This window comes from Cupressus sempervirens, chromosome 8 (assembly GCF_028749045.1).
Source record: "Cupressus sempervirens isolate cs-2001-9-10 chromosome 8, ASM2874904v1, whole genome shotgun sequence".
Taxonomy (NCBI): Eukaryota; Viridiplantae; Streptophyta; class Pinopsida; order Cupressales; family Cupressaceae; genus Cupressus; species Cupressus sempervirens.
The window spans coordinates 13,436,344-13,458,062 of NC_143125.1; the positions used below are offsets into that span (position 1 = coordinate 13,436,344).

At 36.0% G+C, this 21,719-nt stretch overlaps 1 protein-coding gene across 1 annotated transcript; it reads left to right on the forward strand.

The window, feature by feature from the left end:
- The first annotated feature begins 16,123 nt into the window (after positions 1 to 16,123).
- Positions 16,124 to 20,571, forward strand: LOC149541333 (early nodulin-like protein 18). Its single transcript, XM_089796613.1, has 2 exons — positions 16,124 to 16,424; positions 19,452 to 20,571. The coding sequence occupies exons 1-2, from the start codon at positions 16,235 to 16,237 to the stop codon at positions 19,967 to 19,969; spliced, it is 708 nt and encodes a 235-aa protein (XP_089652739.1). The 5' UTR covers positions 16,124 to 16,234; the 3' UTR covers positions 19,970 to 20,571.
- Positions 20,572 to 21,719: the final 1,148 nt, after the last annotated feature.

Here is a 21,719-nt window from a genome sequence, read left to right on the forward strand (position 1 = left end):
TGCCAACAAGATCACCATGAACCATCTAAGAATCAAAAAGATCAAACATAGAGGTAGCCCAGTGTGCCATCATGCTCTTACAATCTTATCCTGATTTTCTTCCTATATCCAGATAACCACATTTTCTCACTACGATGTTGACATTTTGATCTGATGCAAGCCACAAGAAATTGGAATTTTTTTATTGTTTTCATTTGGTAATATTGTTAAGGCAAATATATGGTGAAGGTGATGATGAAGCTAGAATGATGAGAATTCCATTAGTTTCCTAATTTCCTTTCTTATTCATGTGCACTATGTTGTAATGTTATTATATTATCTAATCTACTATCCCCCAGTTCTTTATTGTATTCATCTCTAGCTGGTCAAATCTCTTGGACTATTATATTCATTACATATTTCCCTCTTTAAATTTTAATAAAGCTTCATCCTATATAAATGCAACTATATTTTCTAGGTTTTTGTCACAAAACATCTAGTTGCTTTGTGGTGATTTGCTAGTTTACAAAAATTGGTTTTGCCAATATGGCAAAACAATCCCAAAATTAGTTTGTTGGGTTCGTTGTACAATATAATATATAATTTGATATTCCTATATATATTTATATATAACAATTTATATGTAAATACAATAATGAATAAACTAATACGAAGATATATATTTCACATCCCTCCTATATATCTTTATAGGATTACAAGAATATTATATTAATTAATCAGTTTACTGATTTATATATAAATTTTTTATATAACATGATTTTGGGTTGCATATATTACACACATGTCATTGGCTATCCAATGGGGAGTGTCGATTATCCAAAACATCCAATGCTATTTGTAGACACCTAAAATTGTCCAAAACCCATTCTTAACCCTGCCTTAATTAAATAAATTTTACATTTATTTAATTATGTTTGCCTTACCCTAATTTAAATAAACTAAGGTTTATTTAAATCCTTTTCCATTTTCTTGATTTAAATAAACTAAGGTTTATTTAAATCCTAACTCATCCCCTTTAATTAAGTACTTTGTTTACTTAACTAATCCTTGCCTAATCCCTCTTGGAATTAAATATTAAATTTAATCCTATTTGAGCACATGGCTCCTAACTTTAACCCTCACCACCTCACTTCCCTAACCTAACCCATCCTTCTAACCTAGGTCAATCTACTTATCCACTAATCAATCTTAGTTCCTCATCTCATCACATCACTAATCATTTGCACAATCCTAATCAAAATATTAGCAAACCCTAGTCACATGTGACATGTGACTCTTACATCTCTTACAACCTTGTCCCCCTTTACATGTGAACCAAGGTGTCTCACACATGTGTGAGAAACCTTGAGCCTCCAACCCTCTTACACATGTCATTGACCCATCACTTTCAAAGGTGTCTCACACATGTGTGAGGAAACATGATCTTACACACCTCTTACACCTACCATTGACATGTCACCATCAAAGGTTGCTCACACATGTGTGAGCATCTTGCCCCCTTTGAATGGTCAAAACCCTAATCCATGTGGAGTCTACTTGTCCTCCACCTCATTAACACCTCATCAATCCTGAGGGATCCTAGCCCTCCATCTTGCATTCGATCTTAGTTGTCTGTTGCATCTATTTTCCTATAAAAGGAGAGCCCTCTCCTCATTTCCACATCTACTATCTACCTCATTGTTATGCTACTGGATTTGTGAGCAACCACATCCCACAACAATGAAATCATCTACACTTGATGATTTCATGAGGTTTGCATTAGTAGTTTGAGTCATTGTAATTTCATGTTATCTTTATGTTACATGTTTATTTTCCATATTTTGAGGTTTTGCATGATAATGTAGGAATGTGCATTAGTTGCTTAGTGTTATTTCTTTAGTTACATTTTTATGCAACACATTTTGGCATGCCCGGTGGGACCCACTTCACGGGTTCAAACTAACCATCTAATGTGGTTTTGAGTGTTTTATGAGTGTTCAAGCTTGTAGGTTGAAGACTTGCATTTGGAGGTCAAGTTTCATGAGGAGCGTATAATCAAGCCATAAAGCCCATCATTGCATTTGGAGGACCTAAGGGAAGTTTTTTGACATAAAACACTTTATATTTTGCTTATGGCTTTATTTTCAAGTTCTAAGAAAGATATGCACTAAATATTCGTTATTAGGGAAAAATTTACTCCTTCTTTGTTCATAGATAAATAGGTTTAAAAAAAAAGAAAAAAAAAGAAGGGGTTGCTTTATTTTATTAATACTTTGCTTTTATATAGATTGTTTTTCAAAAAAAAAAGAACATAAAAATAGAGGGTTAGTTTAATTAAAAATCAAAAATCAAATTTAACAAATAAAATAAAAATATCAAAATATCAAAATTTAAAAAAAAAAAAAAAAAGTGGTGGGGGTACGTTTTTTTAGTTTATATTAGTTTGTGTAAATTAAATTTAAAATATATATATACTTTTAAAATTTAAAAGCAAAAACAAAAAAAAAAGTGGTTTGGCCACAGGTCGGCCATAGCACCACCCACAGGCGGCGCCCATGAGCAGAGCGACCCGCGGCCACCGCGACGCCACCTCCCTCCTGCCCTCCCCACGAGCGGCGCCACCACCACGGCAGCCACCGCAGCTGCCACCATCCACCCTCCAACATCCACCGCAGCTGCCACCATACCTCTCGCGCTCCTCCCTCCACTTGTGGCACCAAACATCCTCCACCAAACTGCTTCCCCGTGCACCCCTCGCTACAACCCCCAACCGTCGTTTTCCCTGCTTCCTTCCCCGAGCCACCCTTTCTTCGGCCTCCGCCTGCGGCTAACCCCATACTCTGCCGCCTCTCTACAACACCCGCCACCGCGGCTCCTCCGGCTCTCCCCTCAGCCCGCAACCTACGGTTTCTCTACCCCCACGTCGCCCGGCTTCTCTGCAACCACTGCCCTCACCGCCTCTGCCCTCACCATCGCGCGGCCCGCAACCTCCCGCTGCTTCTCACCCGCCCCGTGCCCTGCGCCTCCTCCCCGGCAGCTCCACTTTGACCTCCGCCTGTGCCCTCCTCCCGTGGCCGCGCCGCCCGACGCTGCCCCCGCGCAGTCCCCTCTGCCCCCCAGCCGCTACCCTCTGCAGTGCCCGCTACTCCTCCGTGCGGCTGCTGTTCATAACGTCGTCCCTGATCTCCAGCGGCCGCTCCTCGACGTCGACCGCCGCTCGGCCTGCAAACGCCCATGCACTACCACTCTCTCTCAGTGGCTCACCTCTGTGTTCTGTGCCCTCTGCTACCTCTTCGCCCACCTCCACTACTCACACAAAATCCTCCACTCCTCCTCGCCTGCTTTAAAACTGCCTTCACTCCCTCGCTAAACCCCAGTTCTGCCGCCATTAATCTGCCTGCTCTTTCGAGCTTCCCCTCGCCAATTTCAAAAAAACACATCACAAAAAATAGAAAACCTTTATTTTATTTCTTTTTGTTTTGGATGTGTAGAATTTTTAATCTTCTTTTCCATTATTAAAAAACGTAAAGCGTAAGAAACAAAAAGAAATTTATTGTCTTTTATTATCTTTTTTCAAACAATAATATTTTTTTTTTAATACATTATATAGATTTCCTTTTCTCAAAAATGTCAAAAAACAAAAAAAAAAATTTGCTTGACGTTCTCCTAACAGTCAATTTTTTGCTCGCAGGTCGCTGACATCAGCACTGCATCAGCAGTCCACATGCCCTTTTAGACCATAAAGAGTAGCCTTCACTTTTTTGCTCATAACTTAAGCATACAGACTCTGTTTTTGAAAAATGAAATATTGCCGGAAAGCTGATTCTGAGCCCGTCATGCTGATGTTGGTTTCATAAGATTTTGATGCAGTTTAGATATCTTTTTTTTGTCAAAATCTAAACTTTGTGCTAACCTTTTCATTGCAGGGTTGTTTCGTGTTTGTCCTACATTTTTGCTGCCCTAACTTGTTGTTTTGCAATGATATTTTGTCACTAACCATATTGCTTGCAGATTTTTGCTTTAATTTTGTTTTGGGAATGAACATGTATGCTTAAACATTCATCTTTGAATGCATGGTTAAACGCTAAAACAATCAAATTCAATCTTGAATGCCTTAAGGGAATGGACATGTATGCTTAGGTTAGCAAACATTTTGAATTGGTGCTTAAAATGAACTCACACAATCTTGAATGCCTTAAGGGAAATTGATTTCAGTTTCAGCAATTTTGCTTATGCACGTGCTCAATTTACTTTCTTGTTGACGAATTTGCATTTCATTTACGTTGACGACGATTTCAAGTTGGAAAGAACATTGTATGTTTTAAACACGTGTGTCTTCAAGTAGACTACATAACCTAAAGTTTCATTGGGAATGAACGCATGTCTTTTTGAACCCCGAGGCCACTTATGTATTCTCTCCCCTCGGGCCTTCGGGTGATCTTGGGTGCACAAGAAATAAGTGGTTTTGTTTTTCTTTTTTTTAGGAGGCCTACTTGGGGATTTCATCATCCCTTGGGACGACCTCAACTCCAACGTTCTGGCAGAGTATAAAAATTGGGAGGTGAATCGAAAGACACCTCTCTTGGAAGCAAAATATTGTCACTCTTGGCTAAGCCCCAAAGAACTTTATACCTTTGGGAAGTGAAGGAGGATATTTGGGTTACCGTTTCCCCCCGGTTGTGTGGTAGTATTTTCTTTCATCTATAGATTTGGGCCTCACATACCTTGCGTATATCGAGGACGCCCCCTAGTTGATCCTTGTACATCCTAGTCAAAACCTTATAGGGTTGTTGGTGTGTTTGACGTTCTTGGGTGTTTGAAACACACTTGCCTTGTACATATTTCATTGTATATATTTTGCATCTTAAACCTAAAAACCCAAAAATATCATAAAACATAAAAATCCAAAAAATCATAAAACATAAAAATCCAAAAACATCATAAAACGCAAAAATCCAAAAAAATTCAAAACAAATTTCAAAAACAACAAATACAAGTCTTGGTTCAAATCCCCTTAGTCAAGTTTGCCACATCACTTCCACGTCACTTCCTCTTTCTATCACATTCATCACCCTCATACATCTCTTGTTTTCATCATTCACAGCATTCCTCCACGTCTTAATCATCTTCATTTGTCCACATCATTTCCTTGTCATTCAATCTACTTCCTAATCTTCATCCTAGTCATGCTTCATCATCATCTAGATTCAATTTCCTCTGTCAATCCCATCATGCATTCTTAATTCAATCCTCCACATCATCATCCTTCTAATCCAATCCCTTGTCAAATTCAGTCATTTCTAATCAATTTCTAATTCGATTCATCTACATATTCCTCCACAATCCATCTTCCTAATTTCATTCATCTTCTTCTAATTCAACTTTTCATCAAATATTCTACTTTGGTCACAGGAGCATTTTCATAAACATTAGACTTTAATTCAAATCTCACATTCACTTGTTCACAATCTAATAGGGTTTTTATCAAATCAAATCAAACCCTCATCCAATCATATCAAATCAAATTCAATCACATCATATCCAATCAACATCAAATCAAAATCAAATCAAATCATATCAATATCAAATCCAATTTGAATCAATGCAAAGTCCAAAGCTCCTAGTTTTAAGTTCATATTTCCTTCATCATCAAATCTTTCATCACTCTTCTTCTAGCATCTATGGATTTGAATTTGGTTAATCAAATGGTTGACAATGTTCAAAGACAATATGGAGTTCTACCTCCTATTCAACCTGCATATCAAATTCATCATCAACATTTCATATCCAACTCTCATCCATCTCATGTGCATTATTCTTCTACCTTTGACAAGGGAAATCCACTTCATTATCCTTATGCTACATACAATTCCATTCATAGCCCATGCACTTCCTCAAACATAAATGACCTTGCCATGGAAATGGAACAATTAAAGAATTATCTTTTAGCAAGTCAACAAAAAGAGGCCACCTTCCATGCCATGTGTCCTCTTCCCCCATGTTTCGAAGATCATAGTCCTCATGTCCCATCCAACCCCAACCCTCCATGCAATCCCCTATCCATAGTTCCACCTTCACATGATCCTCATCCTCCAAAATCCACATCACCCCCACCTCGTAAGGGGTATTTCTCATCGCTCTTGGCTAAGTGTAACATACAAAATAAAGAGAGCCAATCACCCAAAGTTCTTCATCCAAAGCATGACATTATAGATGCCTCTTCTCCTCTAGATCTGAGCATTTCTCCATCCCATCCTTCCCCTATCCCTCAAGATTCATTTATCCCTCCTCGTCCATCTCATGATTCCCTTCCTAATCAAGATCAAGGCATTCCATGTACGATAAATTCCATTCCATCTCAAGAGTTAGCCTCCATAGATCCTCCACTTCATGAAGAGATTCCTTCCAATCCATCCACTAGTACTCCTCCATGTCAAGATCAAATCATGCCACCTCATGGTTCCATTCCTCCCATTCCATTACATGATCCTATTCCATCTCATGATCCATGCATTCCACTCCATGAACCTCTTCTAAGTCAAGATCAAAGCACCCCTTCATTTTCCTTTCATGATCCTCATCCTTTACATGATCCTATCCCACCTATCCAATCCCCTCATGAACCCCATATACCTGGACTCGCATCTTGTATTAAAAATAATAAGTATCCCATTGAAGGACTAATATCTCAAGATTTTGGTACACAATCCAAAATTCCTCCTTCCAAACCTATAGCTTCTCGTCATTCATCTTCCAAGTCCATTCTAGGTCCTTATCTTCCATCCATTCTAGGTCCTTATGTTCCATCACCAAATCCTTCCTCCCTTCCTTCCATTTTGGGTGCTTACATACATCCATCTACCATATCCATGTTTTCCACTTCATCCTCTCATACTCCTAATAAAGATCCACAAAGCTACACATCCTTGAATTCCTTCCAACATTCCTCATTCATATGCTCTCCATCTCATTTACCTTCATGCACCCATACCATAGCCAATGGAAGCACATTGGATGCTAAAGAAAAAGTGAATAAAGCCAAAAATCCACAAAAGCCCAAGGATCAACATGTCCCCTCTAAAAGACATGTTCAAGAAAAGAAAAATCTGATCCAAAGCAAAATCACAAGGCCACAAAGGCTGAAAATCAAAAATGCAAAAATTATGTGGATACCAAAGCTACTTAATGTAGCAATGAATCTCAAAGACAGATTCAAAATGACATCCAATTCCGATAATCCAAAGGCTTCCACATCCATTTTGGGTCCTTATGTACCCAAATCTACCATCCCAAATCCATTGTCTCCTTTATCCATTTTGGGTCCTTATATCCCAAAATTCAAACTTTCTCCTACCTATCCCCCACAATTTCCTCCTTTCCATCACCCTTCAAGGTGTGTGCCAATGAAGATCTTTCCACTCCCTTCACAAGTCTTCCAACCTAGCACCCGTCAACCATGTCTTTCTCCCACCACCTCCACCCCCTTAATTCAGCCTTTTTCATAAGCCATTTTTCTTCCATTCACTATCCTACCAACATCTATGAGAACATAATACAAATTCCTTGAAAATAAAAAAGAAAAGGAAAAGATATCAAGGGATACCATCCATGAAAATAGATGCTTGAGTCCTCCCTCCATTTTCCTATCATGTCTTCCACTTCCGCTTATCCATCCATTCACTTTTCCTCTTCCACTTGCACTCTACACTGGGGGCAAGCTCCATCCATACCAAACTTCCCTACATCACTTCCATCCTTCATCTACCGTTCATTATCCCTTTCCCTCTTTGATCTTGACTATCCTATTCCTTCCATCCACTCATGCTTACTTTCCATATCCCTTTCTCATTATCCATACATTATCCTATATACATCCATAATTCTTCCCTATCTTTGATCTTGACATGCTATCCATCTCTTGCATTCCATACTCCTTGTCATGTTCATTTCATCCTTTTTCCATCCATACTCCCACGTATTTCCATCCCCCTTTCATATGTCCTTGATCTTGGTTATCCCTACCTTTCATCCACTTCATATCTCACATTCCATCCATATCCTTCATATCATTACCCCTTTTCCATACCCTCCCTCCCATATCCCTTATTCAGTCACTTTCATCGCCATGCTCATGATCCATACTAGAGGCACAATATCAAAATGTTCATACATGCTTTGGAAGAGCACATGCCTTCTCTTCCTCCATACGCTAAGCCTTCGCGCCATATCTCCTTCCATTTTCATGCATCATTTCCCACCATTTTTCCTTCCATTTTCATATCCTTGGTATCGGACATTTGGACTCCTTCGAAACATGATCCTTGCCCCACATTTTTTTTCACCACCATATCATTTGGCCCCTCATATCCTTTCACTATTCCTTGCATCCACCAACATCACGTTGCTTTTCCTCCATTTACCATACCTTGACCCTCCCTTGTCATTGGTCCTAATCCATTATATCCCATCTTCATTCAATCAATTCATTTCTATCCATTCTATTCATTCATATCACATTCAATCTAGTTCTTCCACTCAATTCAATCAAATTCATACTTCAATCAAATTTCCATTCTTCTAATTCTTTCACATCATATCGATCCTACTCTCATCATTCTTCATCCTATCAACATCATTTTTCCACTCTTATCCATGTTCATTCTTCTATCCACCATAAAATCAAAAAATCAAAAAACATATCAACTATGCAATCAATACTAATTCAATCAATCTAATCTTGCAATCTTGAACATCAATCCTTAATCAATTCATCACTTTGACCCAATCAACTGATAATCCATTTATTATATTCAAACATCATTATCATGAGATGAATCCTTCTCAATTCTTGGATGTGCATTACGCTTAGCATTAGGTTTGCCATCCTTAATCAATCATCATCAATCAATCCATTAATGGGTTTTCAGCTTGACTACGGGCAAAATGGTGGTTTGCTTTTGGTCTTTTGTGCATGGTTGCTTGATTACTTGTCTGCATTAGTATTTTTTGCATTTCTCATGGTCTTTGCATCCTATTGTCCCAGGAATCATGGTCTTCCATATCATGGTTTCATCAGGCATATGGTTGTATTAGACCCCTTTTTCACGTACTTGACACATTGTCATCTTGGTTCCTCATACCTTGGGGCATAATGTTAAATACAATATCAAACTTAGGTTGTTCACACCATTGCAGCATAACTCTCTTCCATTCTTCCTGTCCATTTCAAGAGAACATCCGTGTTCTCCCAACCCGCATGTCCTCTCAAGGGGGCATACCCTTCCATCTTCGTCATCCTTCCTCATCCTTCCATGACTGGGGCATCACGCTACTAGTCTTATCCTTCCAACCACTATATTTTATTCTTCTTTGATATAACATTACTAATGCTATATCAAAGAGGGGCAAAATGTAGACACCTAAAATTGTCCAAAACCCATTCCTAGTGAATTAAATAAATATTCATTATTTATTTAATTCCCCTACCTTAATTAAATAAATTTTACATTTATTTAATTATGTTTGCCTTACCCTAATTTAAATAAACTAAGGTTTATTTAAATCCTTTGCCATTTTCTTGATTTAAACAAACTAAGGTTTATTTAAATCCTAACTCATCCCCTTTAATTAAGTACTTTGTTTACTTAATTAATCCTTGCCCAATCCCTCTTGGAATTAAATATTAAATTTAATCCTATTTGAGCACATGGCTTCTAACTTTAACCCTCACCTAACCTCACTTCCGTAACCTAACCCATCCTTCTAACCTAGGTCAATCTACTTATCCACTAATTAATCTTAGTTCCTCATCTCATCACATCACTAATCATTTGCACAATCTTAATCAAAAGATTAGCAAACCCTAGTCACATGTGACATGTGACTCTTACATCTCTTACAACCTTGTCCCCCTTCACATGTGAACCAAGGTGTCTCACACATGTGTGAGAAACCTTGAACCTCCAACCCTCTTACACATGTCATTGACCCATCACTTTCAAAGGTGTCTCACACATGTGTGAGGAAACATGATCTTACACACCTCTTACACCTGTCATTGACATGTCACCATCAAAGGTTTCTCACACATGTGTGAGCATCTTGCCCCCTTTGAATGGTCAAAACCCTAATCCATGTGGAGTCTACTTGTCATCCACCTTATTGACACTTCATCAATCCTGAGGGATCCTAGCCCTCCATCTTGCATTCGATCTTAGCCGTCCGTTGCATCCATTTTCCTATAAAAGGAGAGCCCTCTCCTCATTTCCACATCTACTATCTACCTCATTGTTATGCTGCTGGATTTGTGAGCAACCACATCCCACAACAATGAAATCATCTACACTTGATAATTTCATGAGGTTTGCATTAGTAGTTTGAGTCATTGTAATTTCATATTATCTTTATGTTACATGTTTATTTTCCATATTTTGAGGTTTTGCATGATAATGTAGGAATTTGCATTAGTTGCTTAGTGTTATTTCCTTAGTTACATTTTTATGCAACACACTATTTTTGTCAACTCCATGACAAATTTCTCCGCTTCAAGTCTGTCCTACCAAACTCTAGCCCACTTGAAGCATTCAAACATGGTTGTTAAGCCTTGGAGAACCTTCCATAAAATTTTAAACAATGGGCACTTGGAAATTTTTTTATTAACAGCATTTTGAGCTCCTAGACCTACAACATTTTCTCCTTCACACTCTCCATGCTTTGTTTTCTACAGATGAAAACAAATTTGTACTGGTCTTGCAACAACAACACCAAATAAATCTCAAATGCTTCAAATTTATGAGGATCACATGGATGCAATGAGTGCTAGGTGGACTATTTGTGATCACAAGAGATGAGCTCTTGTAAACCGCTACTCTTGCAATTGTTTCAAGATCGATACTAATTAAACATCACGTAATTTGACATGACGAAAAATACCACCTAGTTGTTAATGAAGGAACTGAGCAAATCTATGATCAATGGTTCATAGGGCACATAACTTGTTGAAGGTTTTGCAAATGGCATGGCAAGCTAAGAAGGCTTAATCTGTGTCGAATGTCAATGCCCTTTTTATGCCCAAAATATGGCTTTATGTAGTCTATAATTATTAACAAAAAAAAATATTTTTTTTTCCATATTTCACAATGATGTATGTAGCCATGTGATCAAGAAATGTACAGATCTGATATGAAGGCTTTAAAAGGATTAAAATAGTTTTAAGATAGAAAAACTAGCAAAACAGATGTTTCCTTCTTTGTTGTTTGCAATGTAGGTAAGGAGTAAATTATGTCCACAAAAGATGTTCTACAAAACTACCAAAAATTAGAATTGATGCTTCTAGGAATGAAGTCCAAACTTGATAGATAAAAGAGATTAATTTTAACTTTTGACATCGGGAAACTAGCATAGAAGAGAACATTGTTCCAAGTCATGCAAAGTCCATTGAGGATTGTTCAGAGGGAGGCATATTCTCAAGCATGAAATATCATATAATTTTTTGAGGAGAGGGCATCATCAGCCAAGCAATACCATAGGAGGAAAGTGAAGAATGGGTCCCTTACACTTGCTACCAAGTTCAACAGATAAGAAAGAACAAGGGAAAAAAATGCCCATCAAAGAAAGAACAAGGAAAAAAATGCCCATCAAACCGATGGAAGAGAATTGGACGTAATGATTCCTTGGATTGAAAAGAAGCAGCCATGTACAAGTTATACAACTGCATTGAATATAATCATGGAACAAATGATAATGAAGAGATGAAAGAATAAGAAATCACTTTTGGCAGATGTAAACTCAACGAATCTAAAGAGAAAGCAATTGAACTCTACCTTATGCATTCGGCCTTGCTGTTTCCAAATCTAAACTTCCAAAAGACTGATCACCTCCTTTTCAAAATATCAAGTTTCCAACTCCAACTGTGAGCAAGCTAGGGCAGAACCAGGGCATCCAATTTTTTGTCTGGTGATGGTGCATCAAGTATCCAACTCCAACAAAACATCCCATGCACGCGAAAAACAACAAACATGAAATGTTTTTATTTTTTACATCTAAGCCCCCCATTTCGACCAACATGTGTTGGTCAAAATTTCGACCAACACGTGGCTTAGTTTTAAAAAACATAAATTTTTTTCCTTCTACATTCCGACCAAACTAAACTTTGTTAGTTGATGGTCAAAAATTTTGGTAGAAAGATGATGTCAAATGTAGTAGTGTAACCATTTTTCCAATCATAATTCCTAAGCCTTAAATCTAACCCTAACTCAAACAATATTCTTAGTCCTAACCCTTCATTTCTCCTAAGTATGAAACCTTAACCCTAACTCTACCCCTAAGCATCACACTAATTATAATCCTAACAACTACCTATCATGTAAGTAAACCCTTCACTTATCCTAACTATGAAATCCTAACCCTAAGTGTACTCCTAAGCATAACACTAATTATAATCCTATCAATTTTCCTATTGTAAGTGTGCCCCTATCCATAACTCTACATCTAACCCTAATTCAATGAGTAGTCATACTCCTAGCCCTAATCCTTTGTCTAACCCTTTACTTATGTTATATCACCCTAATTGTAATGATAACCATAACCCTAACCCTACCCCTAATCATATTTGTAATGTTACCTCTAATTGTAACCCTATCTATAACCCTACTTCTAACCCTAAGTGAACCCTAATCCTAAATATAATCCTACCTATCACCTTAACAACTACCTTATTGTATGCTTGAATCTAAACATAACCCTAACCCTACCATTGTCTCTAAACCTAAGACTAACTGTAACCCTAATAATATTTCTAATGTTATGTCTAACTTAATCCTTTTCATAACTCTACTCCTAACCCTAACATTTTTTGTAACAATATCCTTAAAATAAAATAAAAATTAAAGTTATGCAAATTAAACACGACATATAGAATTAAAAATAAAATTTTGAAGAATAATTTTGTACCAACTTTAACAAAACATATAGGCAAGCTTCCACAACACAACGGTATATTGTGAGCCTCTCATCTGTGAGGCCTTGGGTTCGAGTCTACTTGAGCATAACACATAATAATAATTAATCTCAACAAATAATAAATAAATAATATCTAGGCTTTGACCCATTGCCTATACAAAAAAACAAAACAACCAACCTTTAACAAAATATACAACTATAGTTTAAAATTAATTAATAATTTGATACTTACCTTAGGACAATTTTTAAAAATATAATGTTTTTTTTGTTGTGTCATGACTGCCACTAGCTTACATGTACCTTTATATATATAATACTCTTAGAGTAATCATTCTTGAGGCACTTATTTTCATCAATCCCAACTAAGAAAAAAAAGCTTGGGATTTGATGAAAATATGTGCCTCGAGAACTATTACTCTCAGTGTAATATTATATATAGGTATATATAATCTAGCTCTATCTCAACCCTAGTACACCAAATAATTTGACTAAATACATACAACACCATCACACCTTCCTCTTGTAACTCTTTTTTACAATACTAAGATTAGTCCTTCATAACAACATTACATTTTCCTCTTAATCATCTCCATTCATTCAAATTTCATTCTTGGCATTTACTCACCATATTTATTTAACAATATCTCGATACCATAATATGTTTCTCTTGACTGCATCAATCTATTTTAGAGTTTGCATGCACTTTCTCGAAGAACAATCAAAACATGTTTGACCAATCCAAACTTTTTTGGGAATCTCCCTCACCTATGTATCTTGATCACCAACTAACACCTCTATATATCCTCATCCATTATGACATGTCATAATATCATCTAACTTCATCTAACTACTCATACTAATCACTGATCATCGATCCAAGATTGGCATCTCAAGAACATAAATTGTTCTTCTTTTTATTCCATTTTCTTCTAAGATCCTTACTCTCCTCTCATTCTTTTGAGCTACAATCCTAACCATAGTGAGTTCTTATCATTTTCCATATCCTCTCATCCATTTGAACCCACAACAAAGATCCTTTTTGGGAAAAACTATAAAGATCTTGCGGGAAATGCCTTCAACAAAAGGAGGAGAAATAGTCAGCCACACCTTAATTAGAGAGGGATAGATATTGGAAATAGAATGATAGTAAAATTTGGCTTTGTAGAAGGTTCAAGGATTTTTCTTATTAGAATACCGATTCCACTTGAAAACTTTTCGAAGATGTGTGAGCTCTTGGCTTAAGTTATAATTTTCACAAACATGATATGCTCTCAAGGCAAGGGTTTTAGGCTCCCAACTTTTTAGCAGGGGTGACAGTCAAAAGTAGCATGAAGATAACGGTTAGTATGGGTGAAATTTACGAAATACCCAACAATAAAGGGAGCCATCAAGTTTTTTAATGATAAGGACATCTACGAAAAGTAAATAGTTGTTGGTTCTATCTTTTAGGTGAAGAAGATTCTAGGGGCAATATATATTTTGAGGTGAGCATGAAACTCTTATAACCTACTGCTTAACCATGAGACCAACACACATTGATGTTATCCATGTACATTTTCCACCACTCTAGTTTGAAGGGGGAAAGATATAAGGAAAATTCCTCAACTTTTTTCATATTCTAGTTTGCTATGATATGTAATAGGAGGAACCCACGACCACAACATCGACTTGTTCACAGATGGAAACTTCGAAGGAAGAAACTGGATCTCAAACACAACTCCATGAAAGAGATAACTTTAACACTTACCTTATGTTTGACAATCTCAATAGAATCTAGAATGGAAACTTTAATAGATAAAAAACACTTATGAAATAAAGGGATTATTGTATGAATGTACACAACACATGATAATATAGAATAGTAGTAATGAAGACATAAACGTATATAGAAAGGATAAATCTAGCAAAATGCATTGCATAAGTCATGGTTTGCATTTTCTTTAGCTTGACTCATATTTTCTTTCATAGCATTCGTATCATTATACATTTTTAAGGTTTTTGAATTTTCGAAATGTTTGTGGGATTTGATCTATATGAAGATTATTTGTCATTCAATCTCTTTAATTTACAAACTCCAAGAGGTGCCTACAACTAATATAAATAGCTATTTTTCATTGCAAAGTAGAGCTAAGTAATACTCTAATTTCCATCAATTTTTGATACAAACAAATATTTTTCAATTAGCTAAATTACATATGAATACAAAAAACGAAAAGTGTTGAAATCTGATATATAATTTACAAATACACGAAATTGGCTAACAACTACTAGTACACTTTCCCTAATTAATATTTGTTATATTTTATATTCCCACAAAAAAACCCCCAATTGTAAAAGAACATCACATCTCAATCTTCAACTTCATCTTCACTTGTCATTAGTATAAAGATGAGGTGGGCGCACTAGATGCCCTATCATCTCCTTCGATAAAGAAAGACTGAGTGGGCCTTTCGGAATTTGAAACATGCAAGTGTTAGCTGGGGATAAACTAACATTATGGGAAGGTATCAGCGTTCATTTTTACTTAGAATAAGAGTAAAATTTGATCCCTTCTCTACTTTACCTGATCTGTTCTAGAGACAAATCCCAGCTGCCAGATTCGCAGCATCGTTTTTTGAAAAAATGCTCATCTCTAAACAACAAACTTCTTCGCCAATATTAAAATACACGGCATCATGTTATAGACTGGCCATTTCGAGTCTCCTCCAATTTTGGAGACAAATTCCTCTTCTTTTGATTTTTGGATGCGCGCATCACTTTATAATCAATAAGCGACATGTGTTTTTACTAGATAACAGATATTTTTCTTTATCCAACACTGAAACAAATGGCATCTGAGCCTTTGACATTGATGCCCATTGAGATCACAGCCATTGGCATGACCAATCCACATGCTCATCATTTGCCAATGAACTTTTTGTCCCTCATGGTGAAAGGAATAAGAATGCATTAAAAATTGTACCTAATCCCTTTTCTTGACAAAAATCTTCACATGGCTTTCATTTCCACCATTGATCTCTGATCATCGAATGGTTTATCCAACTCCATGCCAATAAAATAGACAAATCATGCCAAGCATGAGTCGGTGGAGGACACATCATCCCGCATAGAAAAACACACAAAGAAACAAATCTCTCTTTCCATCACTACCTTTTTTTAAATGCTGGATGGCGATTTGAAGTCTAAGAGTGAAGCTGAGAAGTACTGCATTATAAAAAATAATTGGGAGATAATGGTTTGCAGGGTAGTTGATTGAAGTGGGTCTGTGAAAAAATCAAAGAAAAAGAATTCAATCATGGGGAGAATTATGATGGTGAGCATATGGGTATTAAGTATTGCAGTGATATTTGGCTGTGTGGATGTGGAGGGCTACACGAATTATACCGTGGGGGATAAGCTAGGCTGGTTCGACAAGCTCATGAAACCCAGTGTTGATTATGCCAAATGGGCAGAAGGGAAAAACTTCAGCCTCGGAGATTATCTAAGTAAGTTTTCATAATTACAATCCTTTCGTATTTGATGGTTTTTAAGGTCATTTGGGCTACATCAGTCTGACGGGTCCTGTTCTTTGATTTCGCCCAATTTTTTAAGGGTTCTAAAATCCACATTGCTCTGATGGGGTTTGTTCTTTTGATGGGTGCTTTGAAATGAATTGTTAATGCATAAGATTATATTGAATCGGAGATGTAAGGCTAAAATTACTTAAGCTTAGTATAGATCCGGCAAAAATTCTCTTAACTATTTATAGACCGCATTATTCTTTCTCTTTCCGATCTGATTGCTAGTACTTGTGAAGGTGGTTGGACTTCTACTCCTCAATTTATACTTATTTTCTTCTGAGAATGTTCAAGCTGTAGATGTACACCAAGCTTCCACATTGAACAAAATCATGATTCATCTGTCTTGCTCTTCTTTACTCTTACGTTTAAGCGTCTTTGCTTATAAAGAAAGTATTCGTGCTATAGATCTGGCTTTTAGTGCTCAATTGGCCATCAAATTGGCTACATATATCAGAGGAAGACTATTTGGGGAAAATTCTACCAGTGTTAATTGTAGATGTAGTTTTTACAATGGGACCTTTTGATTTTGACCTTGTTCTCAGTAATAATTTTTTTGTTTCTAAATTCGTAATTTCGATCTCTAATTTATGGATTAGTACATCTTAAAGATTGGGTAGCCATTTCAGAGGTATAATTTGGAAAGCTGTCATCTATCAAACAGCTCTGTGAATAGTTGAACTTAGAAACATTTTGCTGGCCCCACTGAAACCTTCCCTTTAACTTCCCAATTGATACATTTTAGTAAGATGGTCTTTTGCCTATCTGGCAATCCCCTGATTTTATCAGCACAAGTTCTGATTAGAGTAAAACCTGGAAGAGGCTTTCTTCAAAATGTCTATGCGCCCGCACCTAACATGCATCTTTGATCATACTTATTAATTAATTGTAATTAATTAAGAATTTTGATCAGTCAATAAACTTTTTTTTGTCTATCGGTGAAATTGAAATGTTCTTAAAGAGTCTATTAAGAATCAAGTGATTCTAACATTGAAAAAGGACTAAGTTGAGATCGTACCACTGCAAATTTGGCAAATCAATACCCCTTAGTCCTTACCCCTTAGTTTTGACATCACTATATAAGGCTGCCTCATAAGAGAGCAATTTAAGAAAAAAAGTTTTGACATCACTATATAAGGCTGCCTCATAAGAGAGCAATTTAAGTTTTTCTAATAGTCCTATGAAAAGGAAGAGGAAACTGGAGGTTGCATAATTGGATCCATGACTGGGAGTAGGTAGAGTGACATCTTCCAGTTTACCAGTAAACTTCTCATGATTTTAATTATATAAAGCTAAAACTCGATGTTTTTAATGTGGCTAAGAATTTAAGTTGTAGAGGCAATTCTGAAACACCAGTTGGCTGTATGGCAGTTCTCTTCAAAAGTTTACAAAAAAAATGCGAACACTATAGAATGTAAATCGAAAACGTCCTCCTCATTGACTTTAAAAGTTCAATGATATCCTACTTGGCAATTTGATTGGTTGGTAGAGGCCAGCAGGAAAGGAGAAAGTGTCAAGAATTCCCATTGAGAATTTGATAAATGAAGTCAATCCCCTAGGATCACGTAAATGGCATGAGTTTGGTTAGCTACCATGAGAAAACATGATGTTTCTGAAGGGAAGCTTAATGCAGGGATTAGCCTAGCTGAGTCTCTCGTTGCCAATCCTTATCAAGAGGCTCATCTGCTTATACAATTTTGGAAGAAGATTATAGATTAGGATTTATTTTTATGCAACTATCTCTCCCTTTTCTCTATTAAGTGATTATGAACTATTGCAGATCTTACAAAGAGTGAACCTTTCAATTCTAGAGGTTATCCTGGCTACAAGGAAAATTATTGTCTTATTATATGAAGATTTATTTTGATGCAATTATCTCCCTCCCTTCATCTAAGACTATGAAAAGCGGATCAACTTTAAATCATGAAGGTTATTCTATAGGTCAACTTCCATATCTATGGCATTCGACATATGATGTAAATCAAAGCACATATTGCTATAATATTTAAGTGCCAATATAAAGTGAGAAACTTTGAAGGTGATCATTAATCTTAATTGTACTTGCAGAATAGAATAGTGTCATGTGTGAAACATTATTAGTTTTTTTTGGTTCTTTTATTTAGTTTAATCTACTGTGATCAAATTTATTAAATCTAATAATTCTGAGAGTTCTATTAAAGTGATAGGGATTTAGAATTTATTTGATATATTGATTAAACAATTATAATAATTGTTGAGAAATTTTAGTTGGTCAACTCTATTAAACTTTTATCTTAGGTTATTCGACTTTATTATTTAGATTAAGATTTTTAATTTATCTTCAAGTCTCTTTTTATTTTGATTTGAAGCTAAATATATTGAAAAAATCAAACTTTTGATATGCTTGTCATAATAGTTAATTATACAAAACTTATGATATGCTTACCATAATAGTTAATTATACAAAACTTACAATAAGACTTATTTTCAAATAAATTATAAAACATAAATGAAACATCATGTTAGAGAATAATCAAATCCTCAAGATAGTACTAGGGTGAAGGTTGTGGTCACACACAACTATATATAAATGTTTGCAGAACCTTTATTTCAAAGTTCATTTTCTCATAACTTTTTCCTACTATTATTATATCAATGATTATTATGCATGTCATATTTCTGTCTGAAACAAACTAATGTCTCTAACAAAGGTGCATCTTGTAAAATTTGATATGGTACATTATGTTTTTAATGTGAGAAATGTTGCTAATATATCTATACATCTATATAGATTTAGTTTCCCAAAATTGGACTAACATATTCTTAGTCACTAATATAAGCTCAAGAGTTTACAAGAAAGATTAAACTCTAATGAGAGTCTATAAGAAAGATCAGAGTATGTATTATCAAATTCGTTGTGCATGCAATTTATGTCAAAACTTTCGTTCCTCTTCTCACTTCTTCTCTGTATTGCAGTTTTCAACACAGACACGAACCATACAGTGATCCAAACATACAATTCAACAACATACAAGATGTGTGACTCTCAAGATGCTGACATCGATGACACAATTGAGTGGTCTACCGGTGATCCATCAGCTGATGCAAAGCCCTCCACTGTAGCTGTCCCACTGGTGAAGGAGGGCATCAGCTATTTCTTCTCTGGAGACTACGATGGTTTCCAGTGCAGCAAGGGCGATCAAAAGTTTGAGATCACGGTGGCCCACGGGCAGGGCCTCCCTCCATCCCTACTGAGCCCTCCTCCCACGGGCAGTGCCCCTGCCCCTGATGACGAGGATGCTGACTCAACCCCCGTCACCAATGTGCCTCTGACAGCTGTTCCAGAGGGATCAAACACTGCTGACGAGTCTGGTACACCAACTGATTCCAACAACCAAAATGGTCTGCTGCCCTTCCATGGTTTGGGGTTTCTTGGCTTGGCCTCTTTATTGGGTTTGCAGTTCTTGATTGGATATGTTGGGTTGTCTCAGTAAGGAGATTGTAATGTAGGTATTAGTTTCTATTGATTAATTCGATTATGTGATAGTTTTTATATCAACATTTTGTATTACACTTGATGATCGGTCATCAGGATGAAAGAAGGTGTGAGCTCGTTATCGCTTAGGTGATTACTACAACAGATGTGCCATTATATGGGATTCATTCTTTTGACAGTGTAGGTACTTGAATGTACAAAATAGTGTAAAAGTCCTTTCCAATAAGCTTCCTTAGGCTGGGCAAATAGTGAAAATTGGAAGAAGTATTATTTTGTAATCATTTTTTATATTAAAGTTGGTACTTATAGGTGTTGACACCGGTTGTTCTTGAGACATGGCTATCTGAGATTGTTTTGATGATCGGTAATCAGGATGAAAGAGGATATGAACTCATTATCATTTAAGCGATTACTACAACAGATCTCTCATTACAGGGAACTCATATTTTTTACAGTGTAGGCACTTGGGTGTACAAAAACAATGTAAAAGTCGCTTTTCAATAAGTTTCCATAGGCCGGGCAAATAGTGAAAATTGAAAGAAGTATTATTTTGTAATCATTTTTCATATTAAATTCGGTACTTCATATGTGTTGACACCAGTTGTTCTTGAGACATGGCTATCTCTATTTGAGAGATTGTTTTGATGAGCGATCATCACAATGAAAGAGGATATGAATTCATTATCGTTTAGGTGATTACCACAACCGATCTGTTATTAAATGGAACTCATTTTATTTTTTTGACAGTGTAGGTACTTGGGTGTACAAAAACAATGTAAAAATTGCTTTCCAATAAGATTCCATAGGCCGGGCAAATAGTGAAAATTGAAAAAAGTCTTATTTTATAATCATATTATGTAATAAATTTGGCACTTGGTAGGTGTTGACATCAGATGTTCTTGAGACATGGCTATCATTGTTTAAAAGACTCTTCTGTTTGTTTAAAATACTCTTCTGTTTTTCAGATGAAGAGGAAAATCTTTGTTTAAAAACTTTAATGTGATTTATATTATAATTTCTATGTTTTTTGGATTTGATTATGGATTAACTTTTTAAATCAATATTTGGGGGCATACTAATGATTCATTGTTAGATGAGAGAGAGTTTAAAATTAAGATGTAAAATGTAAAGGAAATGAAGGCATCCTAGAAAGTCATGTGAGATTGATATACACATCTAGTATTCAATAATATTCTTTAAAACGATTCAAACAAATTGTTAAAACCACACATTAGTATGTCATAAAAGCATAAGAAAACACAATGTATTTCTCATGATTAAAGTCGTAGAAGGAAAGTAGTCACAATTTATAGATTTAAGAAAATTACATCATTAGTATATGTATATTTAATAATTTAGAATTATGAAAAAAGAAAAAGAAATCAAGAGAGAAGAACACAAATATACACAGGGAAAACCTTTCAGGTAAAGATCCCATACTCCAAAATATTGGGTCAATGTATTACACAACAAGAAGTTACAATACATTTTTAGACCTAATCCTTTGCATGAAGATTTATATCTTGTCCACCCTCGAGAAAATACGACTACATAACCCTTGTGAAATGGACTCTTATCATCTCCTCTCCTAAATCAACCAAGGCATCAACATATATATGGAGCTCAATACAAAGAGACAAACATGTGGTTTCCAAAACTATCTTCAATGCTTAAGAGATAAGTTGTGTCATAGCAGACATCTTGCTAATTTCATGAGGTGTTGCTCATAGTAATTTCCAGGGTAACAA

Bases quoted from the DNA above. Each gene is read 5' to 3' on its own strand.
- LOC149541333 (XM_089796613.1), top strand. From the start codon at position 16,235: ATGGGGAGAATTATGATGGTGAGCATATGGGTATTAAGTATTGCAGTG. The intron at 16,425-19,451 runs GTAAGTTTTCAT...TCTGTATTGCAG, and splicing joins CAGCCTCGGAGATTATCTAA to TTTTCAACACAGACACGAAC.